A 15,453-nucleotide genomic window follows, 5' to 3' on the forward strand; every position below is an offset into this window, starting at 1 on the left:
GACGACAAATGTGATCTCAGAAAACATTTGTAACAGCGAGCTTCATGTTTCAATTTGTTTCGTTTTTGTTCGTCGGAAAATTTCAAACATCCGGCAGATGTATGTTCGTTTGATTTGCAGAATATGCAAAACATTTTTACCGATGTGTTAAAAGCAGAAGCTTGTGATTTGACTTTATAATTTTTGAACTCTTGTTTAGGATTAACCCCTGTGTATTTATTACCCTTTGAGCTATTAATCAAAATACTTGCTTCTCGGCATTCATTTTCGATTTTAATGAACTCTATTAATTCACTTACTTCTATATTTTGGTTAGATGTTCTTTTTCTATGGAATTCAAGAGCTAAATCTTCAGGTAACAATTTAAGAATTATTGGGTTCAATAACTGTCCGTATGAACCGCTAGTAACATCTAAACTACTTAAATTTCTAACGCAGATTTGTAACTGATCATAGAGCTTTCTTAACCCAAAAACATTTGAAGAACTTTTAACTAACTGGTTCTAACTGTAACAACATCTGCATGAATTTTGATATAATAACATCTTTACGACTAAACCTCTCTTCTAAACTTTTAATGCATAGATCATAATTTTCTTCAGATAAAGCATAACCAGAAACATAATTATATGCTGAACCAGATAATAAACTTTTCAAATATGTAAACTTATCTATTTTAGATAAACTTAAATTAGAATGAATAGCATTATCATACGAATTACAGAATTCGAGCCATTTACTGGGATCACCAGCAAATTTTTCAATATTTAATTTAGGTAACTTTACTGAAGCACTACTTGTAACAACATTATTACTATTCAGAGTACTACTAATACCATTACTAGTTGTAATTATACTTCTTTCAACAACTTCATTTCTGTTAATTTTCTTTACTTTACTAACAATCTTAGCTTTAAACGTTACAATTTTTTCATCATACTCTTCGCATACATGTAGTTCGTTAGCATATTCTTTTTCATCAATTATGAGAGCATTAATCTTTGAGTCAAGATTTTTAAGTTTCTCATGGTATTCAATTAACAATTCATATGATGAATTTAGATCTTCTACATGTTCTTTACTTAATTCTTCCGATAATAATTTCTCAAATTTATTTAGAAGTGTAGTAACTTTACTACGTACAATAGCACGTTTCTTTTTCTCTTTTGCTAAATCATCCATTATGTTTCGTTTTCAAAGATCGATACCAAGAACAAATAAATCAAATTTCTTACCTTTCAAAAGGTAATTCCCTTTTTCGCGGGTTTCAGACCCCAAAAAATGTGTGGTGTCTCTCTTCATGAGCAATAATTTCAAAGATCGTTTCGTTTCAGGAGTCAAGGTTGGGAGAGCATTAGAATTTCAAATCAAAACTTCAAGATTTCACAGAACATAGGAATAACATTTATTAACGATAAACTTATATTACTTCCGCCTATAGCGGCCATGAAACATAATCAAGCATAAAAAAAAATATGACATGCGTCATTCTTCATGTTCAAGCGTCAAGTGAAATATTTTTCATCGGCGCGCATCAAGAGCGCCACCTATCTACCAAAAAGACGGAACAGACAACAACTAAAAAAACGTTGCCAAGAGAAAAAGTATAAAAAGCGTGTTACCACACATGTTGTAAAATACAAATGGGAAATATAATCACAAATAAAAGTTATTTGCAACATTCTCCCTTGATTAAATTTCCCTCAGTCCTACACAGAACCTTTGATTGAACAAGGCTTTCTTTTGCACACTCTTTGTGAACATGTCTGCTGCATTTGAACTGGAAGGCACATACGTAAAGTTTAACAACTTCTCTTCAACCTTTTCTCTCAAGAAAAAATGTCTGAGTTCAATATGTTTGTTACGCTCTGAAGTGACATGGTTTTTGGCTAAAGAAATGGCACCCTGATTATCAACAAATATGCTTTGTGGAAAGTTTAAAAAATGTTCTCCCACAATTTCTTTAAAAAAATTTTGGAACCACAGTACTTCCTTGGCTGCGTGGCACATTGAGAGGTACTCAGCTTCAACTGCTGACAATGCAGTCGTCTGTTGTTTCTTACTGCTCCATGAGACAGCTCCACCTGCTAGTAGCACCACATAGCCACTAAATGATCGTCTGGTCAATCTTATCACCAGCCCAATCAGAATCACAAAACACTTCCAAATTCTTTCCTGTCTTTTGGAAAGTCAGCTTTAATTCCTTAGTCTGTTTTAGGTAACGAAGGATATGTTGTACACCAGCCCAATGTTCCTTGCTTGGGCAATTATTGAATTGGCTCATGTAAGTAGTAGCAAAAGCTAAATCTGGCCTTGTTCCTCCTGCTAGGTACAAGAGCCCTCCAAAAGCCTGCCTATATTTTAATGCTCCTTCAGCATTCAACATGTTATCCTTAGTTGGCTGTCGTATATCTCATACCTGGATCTAATGGTGTTGATGCTCCTTTAGCATCTTGCATATTGGTTGTTTCCAAGAGTTCACTAGCATAGACACTTTGGTCAAGAGTCACACAGCTATCTTCCTTTCTGCTTATCCTAATTGAAAGAAGGTGATGTATTTCTCCCAAGTCCTTGATTTTAAATGTAGCTGCAATATTATCCTTAAATTCCTGAATGATGAATTCTTTGCTGGACATTACAAGATCATCCACATACACACCTACAATTAACTCCTTTTCTTTATTGAAGTAAACACAAGGATCTGCTCTGGATCTTGTTAGGCTCGTTGATTTCAGAAATTTATCAAGGCACATATTCCATTCTCTCCCAGACTGATGAAGTCCATAAAGGCTTCTCTTTAGCAAGCAAAGTTCTCTGTGTGTTTTCTCATGCAGACCCACGGGTAGCTGTTCCATGAAAATTGTCTCACTCAGTCTTCCATTTAAATAGGCTGCAGTAATATCAAGTTGATGAACCTGCCAGTCTTGCTCAACTGAGAATGCTAATAAAGTTCTAATTGATTTTGTTTTTATTACAGGAGAAAACGTCTCTTTGTAGTCAATTCCTTCGACTTAGGTGTAGCCACGAGCAACTAAACGAGCTTTATATCTTTCCACTTGTCCATCTTTGTTAAGTTTTCTCTTGAGGACCCACTTACATTTCACAACTTTCCTTCCCTCTGGCCTAGGCACTCTGTCCCAAGTTTCATTTCGTTTTAAATTTTCCAACTCTTCTTCCATGGCTAACTTCCATTTTTCTGCATCTGGACTAGTTAATGCCTCTTCTAAAGTTTCAGGATCATTCTGGAAAGCTTTCTTGGGTGTTGAGCCTTCATATTTCTGTTTCTCGGATTGTCAGCTGCACTGCATTCCACTTGTAATTCCATTTATTTCTGGAGGATTTTCTTCATAAATCTTTGAATTTTCCATGATATAATCCTTTGTCCACTTAGGCGCTGAAATTTGTCTTCTGGGTCGAGTCTCCTTTTCTGGTATACCCTCCACCTCCTTCTTTTCCTGTTGAGGGCCTTCGTCTATTACTTTATTTTCAACTTCATCATCTTGAGATGAATTTTTTCCAGAAACTTGTTGTGGGTGCAATATTATAATGTTTCCAGTCATGGAAGGTTTCTCTTCAAATATGACATCTCGGGAACAGATTACTGTACTGGTTTCTTTGATGTAAATGCGGTACCTTTCATCTCCATCATACCCAAGGAGATAGCCTTTAGTTGCCCTTTTGTCCATCTTTCGCCTCTTCTAAACTGGGATATGAGTATAGCAAGTCGATCCAATGATGCGCATGTGTTTTATTCTGGGTTTCTTTCCCATCCAAAATTCATAAGGGCTTGAATTAGGAACTGAAGACTTGCCTGTCCTATTCAATATATAAATTAAAGTACTGACGAACTCTGCCCATAGGAAGAAAGCTGGAAAGTCCACTTCCTCATTCGAGTATTTGAGAGTTCTGGCCATTTCTAGGACTGTTCTGTTCTCTCGTTCAGCACTGCCATTTTGTTCCGGTGTATATGGAGCTGTGAGCCTCTGGGAGATTCCATGCTTGTTCAAGATCTTGCGAACGGCTTGGTTATCAAATTCTCCACCATTGTCACTGAGCATTTCTTTAACCGTATGCCTTAAGTTCTTAGCGTGAGCTATGAAACTTTCAAGCACATCTTTTACTTCTGATTTGTGCTCTAAGAAAAAAAAAAAAAACAGTATCGAAATTTGGTGTAGGCATCTTTGAAGATTGCAAAGTAACGGTATTCCCTAAATGACTGATCAAATGGCCCACAAATATCTGTCGAGAACAATTCTCCAGCTTTTGTAACCGCTTTCCTGGTTCCAAACTTTAAACGGTGGGATTTTCCGTATACACAAGCTTCACATAATTTCTTATCAGACTTAATCTTAATATTCAACTCTTTCTTTACAATGGCCTTTACATGCTTTTTATCTTGGTGACCCCATCGTTCACGATAAAGTTGGAGAGTTGATTCATTATTCTCAGTCATGTTGATGTCAATGTGAGTTTCAGGAACTAAGGTCTTCATCACGGCTTTGAAGAGACCCCCACCAGCATTTCTTGTTCCATGCAGAACTATTTCACCATCTATTTTTAAATAGCAGTCCATAAATGTTGATTCAAACACACTGTTTTGATTTCTATCTTGAGATGCTAACACAGAAAATAGATTTTTACTTATTTCTGGAACACACCAGACATCTTCAAGATTTTTGATTTGATTCATCCCATTTACAATGGTCATTATTTTGATGGTGCCTTTTCCAATTGCTGGTAATGACTTTCCATTTGCCACAGTGATGCTATGAGGAAGCTTAAATCTTTTGATGTCTATAAAGTAGTGCCTGTTATTGACGACATGCTTCGACACCCCATTATCAATAAACCAATCATCAGAATTCGTTTCTGCAGAAAATATTGTATCATCTACAGCTAGAAGTGTCATATTTGCAGCAACACTGTTTTTACTTCCCTTGTTTGGCCCTATATGTGGACTGGGTTTCGGCGGTTTTCCATCAGCTATCCATTTCTTGCATGTTCTGACCCAATGTCCTCTCTGGTGGCAATAATTACACTTGCCATTGTTTTTCTTGTTAATAGATGATTTCCGCTTAAATTCCGGATTTGCTATCAATGCTTCCTGATCTAAAGTTTCTAAAAAATTTGGATCTTTCCTTAATTCTCTTTCATGGGTGCACAATTGTGTGATTAATTCATCTAAAGTTCTCTTTTCATCACTAAGAAGTAACCAACTCGATCTGAAAGTACGATAGCTGGGAGAAAGAGTATCCAATATTTTACAAATCAACAGCATTTCTGGCAGTCTGTTTTCTTCCTTATTTTCAAGCCCACTGTTCAGTTCATTCCATAGATTTTTCAATTTTGACAAATGAGCTGCCATATCATCATTTGACCAACTGAATTTGAAGAACTGTAAACATATGTTATAAAGTTGGTTATCGAATGAATCTTCGAATACTTTGTGAAGTTCCAGCCAAATCTCTTGCGCTGTCAAATCTCATTACCTTTTGTAAAGTGTCTTCAGTCATGGAGTTCGTAAGAACCATCATAGCACAATTATTTGCTTTATTAAAAACCTTCATATCATCTCTAAATCTCTTTCGAATCTCTTCGGCGGCCGCATGATCACGCTTCTCTGGCTTCTTCAGTTTTCCTTCCACGACTTCTAAAGCGTTTTCGTGATAATTTAATACGAACTTAATTCTTATATTTCCAAATAGGCCTATCACTTTTTACGTATAACGGCTGAACAAATATCTTTGCAGCTTCCATTTTTGCGAACTAATTTGCCGACTCACGTAAGGCTTAAGAACTGCCGTGTTAGGCTTACGAACTGCCGGTAATGTTTATCTCCACTTCGCTCATAAATTTCCCCGCACAGTTATATCATGCTGGTACCCATAACCTGATGAAGTCTAACGTTAGGAATGGAGACAAATAAATAAGCAGAGATTCATCTAAATTAACATATATTGAAACAGAAAATGGCACACGTACAGTAAATTCTACACGGTAAAGTAAAACAGTGACAACAACTAAAAAAACGTTGCCAAGAGAAAAAATATAAAAAGCGTGTTGCCACACATGTTGTAAAATACGAATGGGAAATATAATCACAAATAAAAGTTATTTGCAACACGGAATAGTTTTCCGTTTAAAAATGATCATTGGCTTTAGCTTGTCACTGTTTGCGGCACAAGCTAACACACATGTAAATGACGTTCTTTCATGCCCCGTCGTAAGCACAGATACAGTTTTTGCACCAGTTTCATCAACAGTTCTGTTTGCAGGGGAGTGGAAAGCTAACGGCGTTTCATCCATATTTATTATCTGTGACCGAAGACGTTTTCTTTTGTCAATAATATCTGTCACATATTTTAGAAAAGATGACTTTTTATCCTGCCAGTCCATTGGTAATTGTTGCCCGACTGTTGTTCTAGTACGCACAGAAATATTTTTTCTTTTCATAAATCTGCTACACCTCCTTTGAATATTATGCAAAGTATTCAGTTTAAAAGTGTACTCTTCATAAAAATCATAATTGTACACATTCACATTCAGGTTTCAGCCTTCAACCTTAGAAGGACAGTGAGTGATGTTGTTCCACTTCGGAAGCTTGACTGGAATGAGGCTTATGCATGAATACTTCATAACAAGATAGATACTTCATTTACTGAAAAATACTATTGAATGATATAGATATTGAAACTGTGAGAGTGGTAGTACAGGAATTGGATGAGAGTATGGAATCATAATCAAGGGATACTATGGATGGCTCAACAAATCTACACCATAGATCAGGGTTTCTTAAACTTTTTTCAATTGTGACCCCTTTTTATCACTGAGATTTTTCGTGACTCCCAGGACCCCATAATATTTACCAAATTTTTGTGGAACCCATAAGTATTGTGCAAATCCGACACACGCGAGTGAAACTGTCAATTTTTTCACTTGTACTGCTGTTTTAGGTCATTAATTTTAATTTCTAATTTTAAGACATAGAACAAAGTGAAAATTTTAAATAAGTAAGAGAGGAAATGGGAGCATCACGCGCAAAGCAAGGAAAATGAACGTTTATATTATAAAAAGAATGCATTAAAAGGTTTTCATTTTTTCCTTTGTCTGTATTGTCTTATCTTTATCTATTTTCAGATACATTGCGTAAAAATACTTGGTAACTGTAAAATTATTATAATAAGTTATCAAAACTGCTAAAAGTTTTCCCAACCCACAGTGTAAGAAACCCTGCCATTGATCTTTGCATAAATTCACCTTTGACAACTACCAGGAGAAACTCTTAATGGGTATGTAATGAGTTTTTATTATAGTGGGCTACACTTCCTGACCACTGATAAATTAAATACACAAAGTAATGAAATTTTGCATCTTAAAAGGAAACCAGATACGTTTTCTGATAGTCATGAAGAAAATCTGCAGGTATTCCTAAAGGTTTTTCGAAAACTGCCAAAAGAAAACTTGCAAAAAAGTGCTACAAAATATATAACTACCAAAAAAAGATTGTCATCTTGATTCATCTAGATAGCAATCAGCTTCTTGGGCATTAGTTAGATAGCAGATAGTTGTGCTGAAAGTTACAAGTTGGTACAAATAAAAGATAAAATAAAGCAAAAACAATTATTAAATATAGTACATAAATATGTCATCTTTAGTAAAAGTGAGAATTCAGTATTCAAAGTTCAGTGAAAACAGGTTATACAGCAAATATCTGTACTCATAAAAAAACCCGGTTTTATAACTATCACATTGTTTAACAATAACATACAATTGCAATGGATGAAATATATACTGTACATAAATGAAGCACTGTGCATGATACTATACATAAAGGTTTTTTGTTATCTAGATTAGAAGCAATTTCTCAACATGCTTTAATGTTTCATACCTTTGTTTGATAATCAATTTCACCCTCTTCATTGATTTAATAGCAGCTTTGTTTTTTACAATCATACCCACTATACAGTATGTAATAGCCAAGTTCTGGAGGTACATGCTTATGGTCATACTTTTTAACAAACTCTTTTTTTTGTCTTCAGAATGATCTTAAACATTTTCTTTGTTGCTTGAAATTTTTCATTAACTTTCCTAAAACCCTTAATGGACTTAAAAACACTTGCAAAATATTTTTAAAATTTGTTCAAAAATACAAAATCACTTGAAAATTCCTAGTTATAGCACAATCTGTTTGCTGAATAGTAACAACAGGTGCACTGATGTTCATAGACAATCACAGCATTAGCTCGAGAGAGGTAAACACGTGTAGAGCACAGTCATGACTCATCAAACTTGAGTTGTATTCCAAACAAGATGTACAAGTTGGATGTATTTCAGTTGGACATATACTGAGGTGTATACTCTGTATACATATTAATATCTGTATAGAATAATTAGTTGCTGTATAGAATAATATATGTATAGAATAATTAGTTGCCACTATGAAAATTCTAAACTTTATATACTGTTGCAATCAATATATAACAACAAAATCTGAGACATTTTTAAAAATTTGCATTTTTTTTACTATATCAAACTATTAAAGAAAATATTTACACAGAGTTAAAATATACTGCCATTTAATTCAAAAGAATATTAGGTATATACAGTAGAAAGTCCGTAATCTGGACTCGTTGGGACTTCGGCGATTCCGGATTATAGATCATTAATGTAAATCTGGTACGATGGCATGCAGAAATTATATAATTAAAAATATGAAACCATAATTTATGAAATAAAGAGCAATTATGATCTAAAGGGTATCAAAATTTACCAAAAAAAAAAAAAAAAAAAAAAAAAAAGAGCTTAATATTTATTTGTTTACTTTTAAACATTTCTTTCAATGTAAGTTGTTCAAGTTGCTTCGTTTTTTGTGATAAACGCACATGCGTAAAGCATACACATAAAAAAGTTTGCGGCTTTGAGGTCTGGATTATAGATCATTCAGGATAATGGACGTCCGGATTACAGACTTTGTACTGTATAAAGTTTTTGCCACTTCATACAGAAAGTTTCAGTGCTCTAGGAAAGAAACCTCACATCCATTTTCTTTTTGCAACCGTTCACATCTAAAATGGCTTCACTGTTTATATACATACACTTTTATTTTATAATACTTCTGCAAAATTTGATATGAAATGCTTAAAAGAGAACATGCATAATAATGCAAAAACAGTTGTCAAAGAAAGGATTTCATAATTCTCTTAGATTGATATTGCGTTAAATAATAGCAAAATTTGATGGTAATTAAATATTTTGTATAATTATCATTAAGTCAATCAGATGTACAAATTAAAAAAAAACACTAACTTTATAAGAATAATATTTATTTACATGTATATATAAAATATGTATGCATGTATGTATGTAATTTATATATAAAGCAGCAAATGAAGTCACTCATAACTTCAGACGCTTTATATCTTCTGATCTGAAATCTTTTCTGAAATAAATTGGAATAAAAGAAAAATTAAATTCGAAAATTTTACAGAGTACCTTACAAAACATAAGTTCATTGAATAATAATACTTAACACTACATAAAATTTTATGTATTATTATGGGAAGCATAATCAGACATAGAAACTATTGTAAGTATACCACATATATAACTACAAAAAAAAAAAAATCTGCATATAATATTAAGGAGCTTAACATTAATATTTAGAAAATTAGGCAAAGCAGAAACTTTGTGCTTCGCATATATTTTTAATTAAGTCTACTGATTTTCAGCAAGGATCTGCAGAAGAAATCTGCAGGTTTCTTTGCTCCTGATGAAGAGAGGCCTGTACCTGTTGACCCTCAAAGTTGATAGAATCTTAATTAAAATCTATGCAAAACACAAAGCTACAAAGCTATTGTTTTGCTTAATTATTTCTCTTTGGCGTGTTTCTCTTCTGTATTAATATTGTTATGGTTTTTGTATTTATTTAGCTATTTTTTTAGTAGAATTTGTAATAAAAATTGTTTTATATCCCCGTGTATTGCAGCACAAGACTTATTTGAAGAGAGAGCTATGTGGGAAAATTAAAATACAGGACCACGTGCACTTAACATTTTAATAAATAGATATCTCGTAATTGTACTCTTTTGCTATCCAGAAAAATCGAGAAAATACCAGAAAGTTCTCGTACTGATGAAAAAGCTTATAAAAGCTGGAGGAAAACATTTCAATTCAGTAGTTTCACTTAGTTCTTGTTGTTGATTGTAGCAAATTCGCAGTGAGATTGCATTAGCTTTCTCCGTTTGTTTGAGTACTATTTATATTTTAGGACTTCAAAATATAACTACAGGGTTCGTGCACATTTTTGCACATGGAAATGAAGTACTTTTAAGGACCATTAATGAAAAAAATTAAGGACCTAAGAGCAAATGGGAACTGAATAAGTTCAATTAAATATATTATTGTAGGCCTGAATTTCACTTTTGTAATATCATCCTAAAAATAAAATAGGTCCTTAAGTAGTAGTATGCATTATTACTAAACATGAATTAATTAACATAATTATTAAAAAGTTTGAGAATAAAATAAACTTCACGCAGTTTATCAAATAGCATTACATATTTTACACTTATAATAGGTTGGACATATTTGGAAGAAGATAAGTGACATTTACGTTTTACTAATACAGTCAAAAGTTGTTAATCCGGACTCATCGGGACTTTGGCGATTCCGGATTATAGATCATCAGTTTAAATCTGGTAAAATGGCATGCAGAAATTATAAAATTAAAAATATGAAACCGTAATTTATGAAATAAAGAACAATTATGATCTAAAGGGTATCAAAATTTACAAAAAAAAAAAAAAAAAAAAAAAAAAAAAAAAAAAAAAAAAAGCTTAATATTTATTTCTTTACTTTATTAAACATTTCTTTCAATGCAAGTTGTTTAAGTTCTTTCGTTTTTTATGTGATAATACATTCTCTTTAATTCTATAAACAGACATAATTTCTTGTTCAGTTACAAAGTTCCGCTGTTCAAGTCCTATAATTGCTGTGTCTACCGACTAATTTGTCAAAGGAAATTTTTTCGTTTTCAATAACCTCTGCGTCACTTTCTTCAGTATCGGAAGCGAATTATAATGATGAGAAATTTGATTTAAATCATATCAAAGACAGAGTACATCGAGATGAAATACTACATTTAGTAAGGAATTATAAGCCAAATAAAATAAAAACATCTGCCCTGCAGATAAGGATAGTGCTGACAGATCAACTTCCAATTCATTGTTCGCCGCGGCGTTAAAGATAAACAAAGATTAGTTAACAAATGTTAAAGTTTAGATTAACAAAGGATATGCCTTTATCCATTTTTTGCGGCAATTCCACTTTTTGTTTAATGAACTTCGAAACATATTTTTGCTTTGTAGATGCTTTACATATTAGTAAATATATATCAGAAATTCTATTTGACATAATCGAAAGTTCAAGCTTACTTCTATAAAATTGCTCTTGCAGTCTGCAAAAAATAATAAGCTGGATGCAATTCGAAGATTAAAGAACAATGCAATCTGCAACATTAACTGAAATAGATAATTAGACAATTTTAGCTTAGCTTATACCGTCTGTTATACATTAAACGCGCACTCGTAAACGTATTTTGCGCATGCGCACAAGCATATTCGCAGCTGTAAAGGTCTTACGCGCATGCGTCAACGCGATGCATGCGCAGAAAGTTTGTAGCTTCGAGGTCCGAATTAACGTTTTTTGACTGTAGTTAGCTTTATGTTGATGTTTTTTACGTCCCATTTTGTCACATACTTGATCAGTCTAGAGCAGAGGTTTTCAACCTGCGGTACGTAAGAAAAAATAGGTGGTACACAAAGGAGCAAACTATTTTTCAATATTTATTTCAAAAATTAAAATCCCAACATCCTGATTGAGTTTTTTCTCTAATACTCGTAAATTTATGCGATCTGAGCTTTGTTCAAGATTGATGGTTATACTAAAGGTTTTCAATTTTTGTTTAGATGGTACACATGAGTCAAAAGGTTTGTGAACTGCTGGTCTAGAGGTTTAGTAAATAGCAGGTAGATTTTACGTCAAACGGCATAGTTTAAAATGAGAAGTAAAAACATAATCAACATTATTCATAACAAAAAACTGAATGTTATCACCGCTGCTGCTTGTCTACAGGTAGACCTGCTGATTAGAACAAACTTGAAAGGTCTGATGTAGGCACAGTTAGCAAGTGTTCAACGTTAGTCAGGCTCTGCACTTGATGCAATTAGTGTCATGGCTTCAGAAATCCAGGGGTAGTAACCCAGTTAGTATACTTTCAGGTTCCAATAAGCCATTCCACTAGATGCAAAGAATAAGTTTTACTTGAATTTCTACATTTTTGTGTTTTATCTTGTGATCACAGCGAGTATTAATGAAAGGCAATAACTCGCTTTAATATGTAGGGATAATTTTTAAGGGTAAGCAGTTAGTTATAAATAATTAAATTAGGTAAATAGGTAACCTTAGCCACTATGATTTACATGGCCACTATTAAATTTTATTTTTTAACAATATTTGTTGAAAAAGCCCTATTAAAATCAAAATCTAATCAAATTTCACAATTTAAAATACATGTAATTTATGACACTGATTCTTAAAGGATATTAGAATAATTACACATTAAAAGCTACAAAACATTTATGTTTTGTAACAACAACACTCAACAAAATATTTATCCGTCATTTTAATTTGAAGCCTTACCAAACATTTTGGCTAGTTTATATCGATTTCCTTCTCTTTAAGAATCTTTTCTAACACTTAGAGATTTATTTCAATATGCAAACCAATTCTCTCGCTAGTTTCTGCATGCTTTATCTTCTAACTTCTCAACCTCTCCACAATGCTATGAGGGTTTACTTGATCTGGTAAAAGTTAAATAGTCCCAAACCCCCAACAGACATGAAGCAAATTATCGCTATGTCTGAAAGTAACTACAGTGTCAGACAAAGGCTTAAATAAGCCTCTTTTTTTAAAAGAACTTAGAACAAACATAAAGGCATGTTCTGATGCTAACAAAGTCAATTACATCTCACAGTGGCGACCACAATATACCTATGAGGGTTTACTTGATCTGGTAAAAGTTAAATAGTCCAAAACCTCTAACAGACATGAAGCAAATTATCACTATGTCTGAAAGTAACTACAATATCAGACAAAGGTTTAAATAAGCCTCTTATTTAAAAAGAACTTAGAACAAACATAAAGGCATGTTCTGATGTTAACAAAGTCAATTACATCTCATAATGGCGTAATTAAACAAGAACAGTCAAATTCAAACTAAGAATGTGGACTAATGGTCAAAGATTATACAAATGGCTCAGTAACCATATCATATGAGGAAACAGAAATGGAAAATTATAATAAAAGCTGAAATCATAAACAATTGGGTAATTCACATAATAACAATTGCACACATCTTTGGAGAATAATTTTCTTTATGTATTCAGTTTCTTTCTTCAGCATGTTTCCTTTTCATATTAGAAGTTTTGGATTTACCATATTTGATGGCATATAAGATGCACTTTTTTTTTCCTAAATTTGGTCTCAAAAAAGTTACCTGCGTCTTATACGTGAAGGTAATTGCATTCAATAATTGTTTATTTTGCTTTTACGAAACATGAGAACTAAAAGAAACCATGCTATTTAAACTTTTTACTTCCTTGTACGAAGTAAAAAGGAAGTATTGTAATCGCGAAAAGTTTCAGGCAGCATATTTCAACGAAAATATGCATTTTGACCGCTATCGAATGCAATCTAACGATGTTTTTGCGTGATATATGTAAAGACAGAATAAAAGACTCGTTTCCTCCAAAAAAATTATAAAACTGCTTAAAATTAATTCTGAAGAGAATTTTTCGTGGCATCTGTACGAACGTATGTGCGTACGTACGTATCTCACCTAACTCAAAAACGAGTGGCCTCAGAACGTTGAAATTTTGTATATAGGACTGCTACAACATGTAGATGTGCACCTCGTATTTTGGTTGCAATCGGCCGCACCTTATATATACCATAATTTCCGGAAGAAACGCCGCGGCGTTTACGTGTTTAAAACTTAAATTTTCAGTGGGTGCAGCGTTTCTACCCATGCGGCATTTAGGTGCACTAAAAATAAAATATTTCCTATGATGGTCATTGTACATAGTTTGGATGGCCTTGTCATTGTGCATAGACTGGTGCTGTTCCCACACAAAAGACCACTCAGTTGCTTTTTGCAAACGTTATTTTGTTTACATTCTTTCTCTTGAACGGACCTATTCACCTTAAAGGAGATTCATGCCTTAATGCCTTATTCACCCTAAACGAGATCTCAGAACAATAACATTCTTCCCCCTTTCAAATCAACATTCTCATCAGTTCGAATAGTCTCTCTCCTCTGCCATTCGATGAATCTTCCAGGACCCATCCTCTCCCCACCCCTGCCTTTTCTGCAATTTTTTTCAAAGGCGGACACGACTCCACCTGCCTCGCAATAACGAACTCTGACGTATTTCCCCTTCAGCATGAATGGATTTTTCTTGGCATTCTGCCAGATACAGATCCCATCAGTTTCGGTACAAGTACTTGTTGGATAGTTTTTAAGTAAGAAGGGAGCGGGAAATTTTTGAAAATGTCGCTAAACGGCACAGAAGCTATACTGCTGGTTTTAAGCTTAATGTAATTTCACGTGCTGAACAAATTGGAGAACTGAAAAAGAAGAACTTAAAAATATGCCACAACAGAAACGAGCCAAAAGAAGTGGTACTGTAAGGTGGCCGAATCTAGAGGACTACCTTGCAAACTGGATAAAGGAGCAACGAGGAAAGGGAATGGCAATTTCGACTGTAAAAATTCGCTTACAAGCAAAATTTATAGCAAAACAAATGAACATAAATGATTTCAAAGGAGGTGTAGCAGATTTATGAAAAGAAAAAATATTTGTGTGTACTAGAACAACAGTCGGGCAACAATTACCAATGGACTGGCAGGATAAAAAGTCATCTTTTCTAAAATATGTGACAGCTATTATTGACAAAAGAAAACGTCTTCGGTCACAGATAATAAATATGGATGAAACGCCGTTAGCTTTCCACTCCCCTGCAAACAGAACTGTTGATGAAACTGGTGCAAAAACTGTATCTGTGCTTACGACGGGGCATGAAAGAACGTCATTTACATGTGTGTTAGCTTGTGCCGCAAACAGTGACAAGCTAAAGCCAATGATCATTTTTAAACGGAAAACTATTCCGTGTTGCAAATAACTTTTATTTGTGATTATATTTCCCATTCGTATTTTACAACATGTGTGGCAACACGCTTTTTATATTTTTTCTCTTGGCAACGTTTTTTTAGTTGTTGTCACTGTTTTACTTTACCGTGTAGAATTTACTGTACGTGTGCCATTTTGTGTTTCAATATATGTTAATTTAGATGAATCTCTGCTTATTTATTTGTCTCCATTCCTAACGTTAGACT

The 15,453-nt window shown here is 33.6% G+C and overlaps 1 protein-coding gene across 4 annotated transcripts in view; it reads right to left on the minus strand.

Moving 5' to 3' along the window:
• Nucleotides 1–9,306: 9,306 nt before the first annotated feature.
• The window catches only part of Cog4 (conserved oligomeric Golgi complex subunit 4), a 157,406-nt gene continuing 151,259 nt past the window's right edge, over nt 9,307–15,453 (minus strand). For 3 of the 4 annotated variants that reach the window (XM_085821833.1, XM_085821831.1, XM_085821835.1), the window contains one exon: nt 9,307–9,439. In XM_085821833.1, coding sequence (XP_085677959.1) covers nt 9,397–9,439 — 43 coding nt within the window. In that variant the 3' untranslated portion in view covers nt 9,307–9,396. The other variant, XM_085821832.1, reaches the window with a different exon arrangement.

The sequence above is a fragment of the Stegodyphus dumicola genome, chromosome 8, assembly GCF_044657685.1.
Source record: "Stegodyphus dumicola isolate Sdum_Otavi_A_Nest chromosome 8, ASM4465768v1".
NCBI lineage: Eukaryota > Metazoa > Arthropoda > Arachnida > Araneae > Eresidae > Stegodyphus > Stegodyphus dumicola.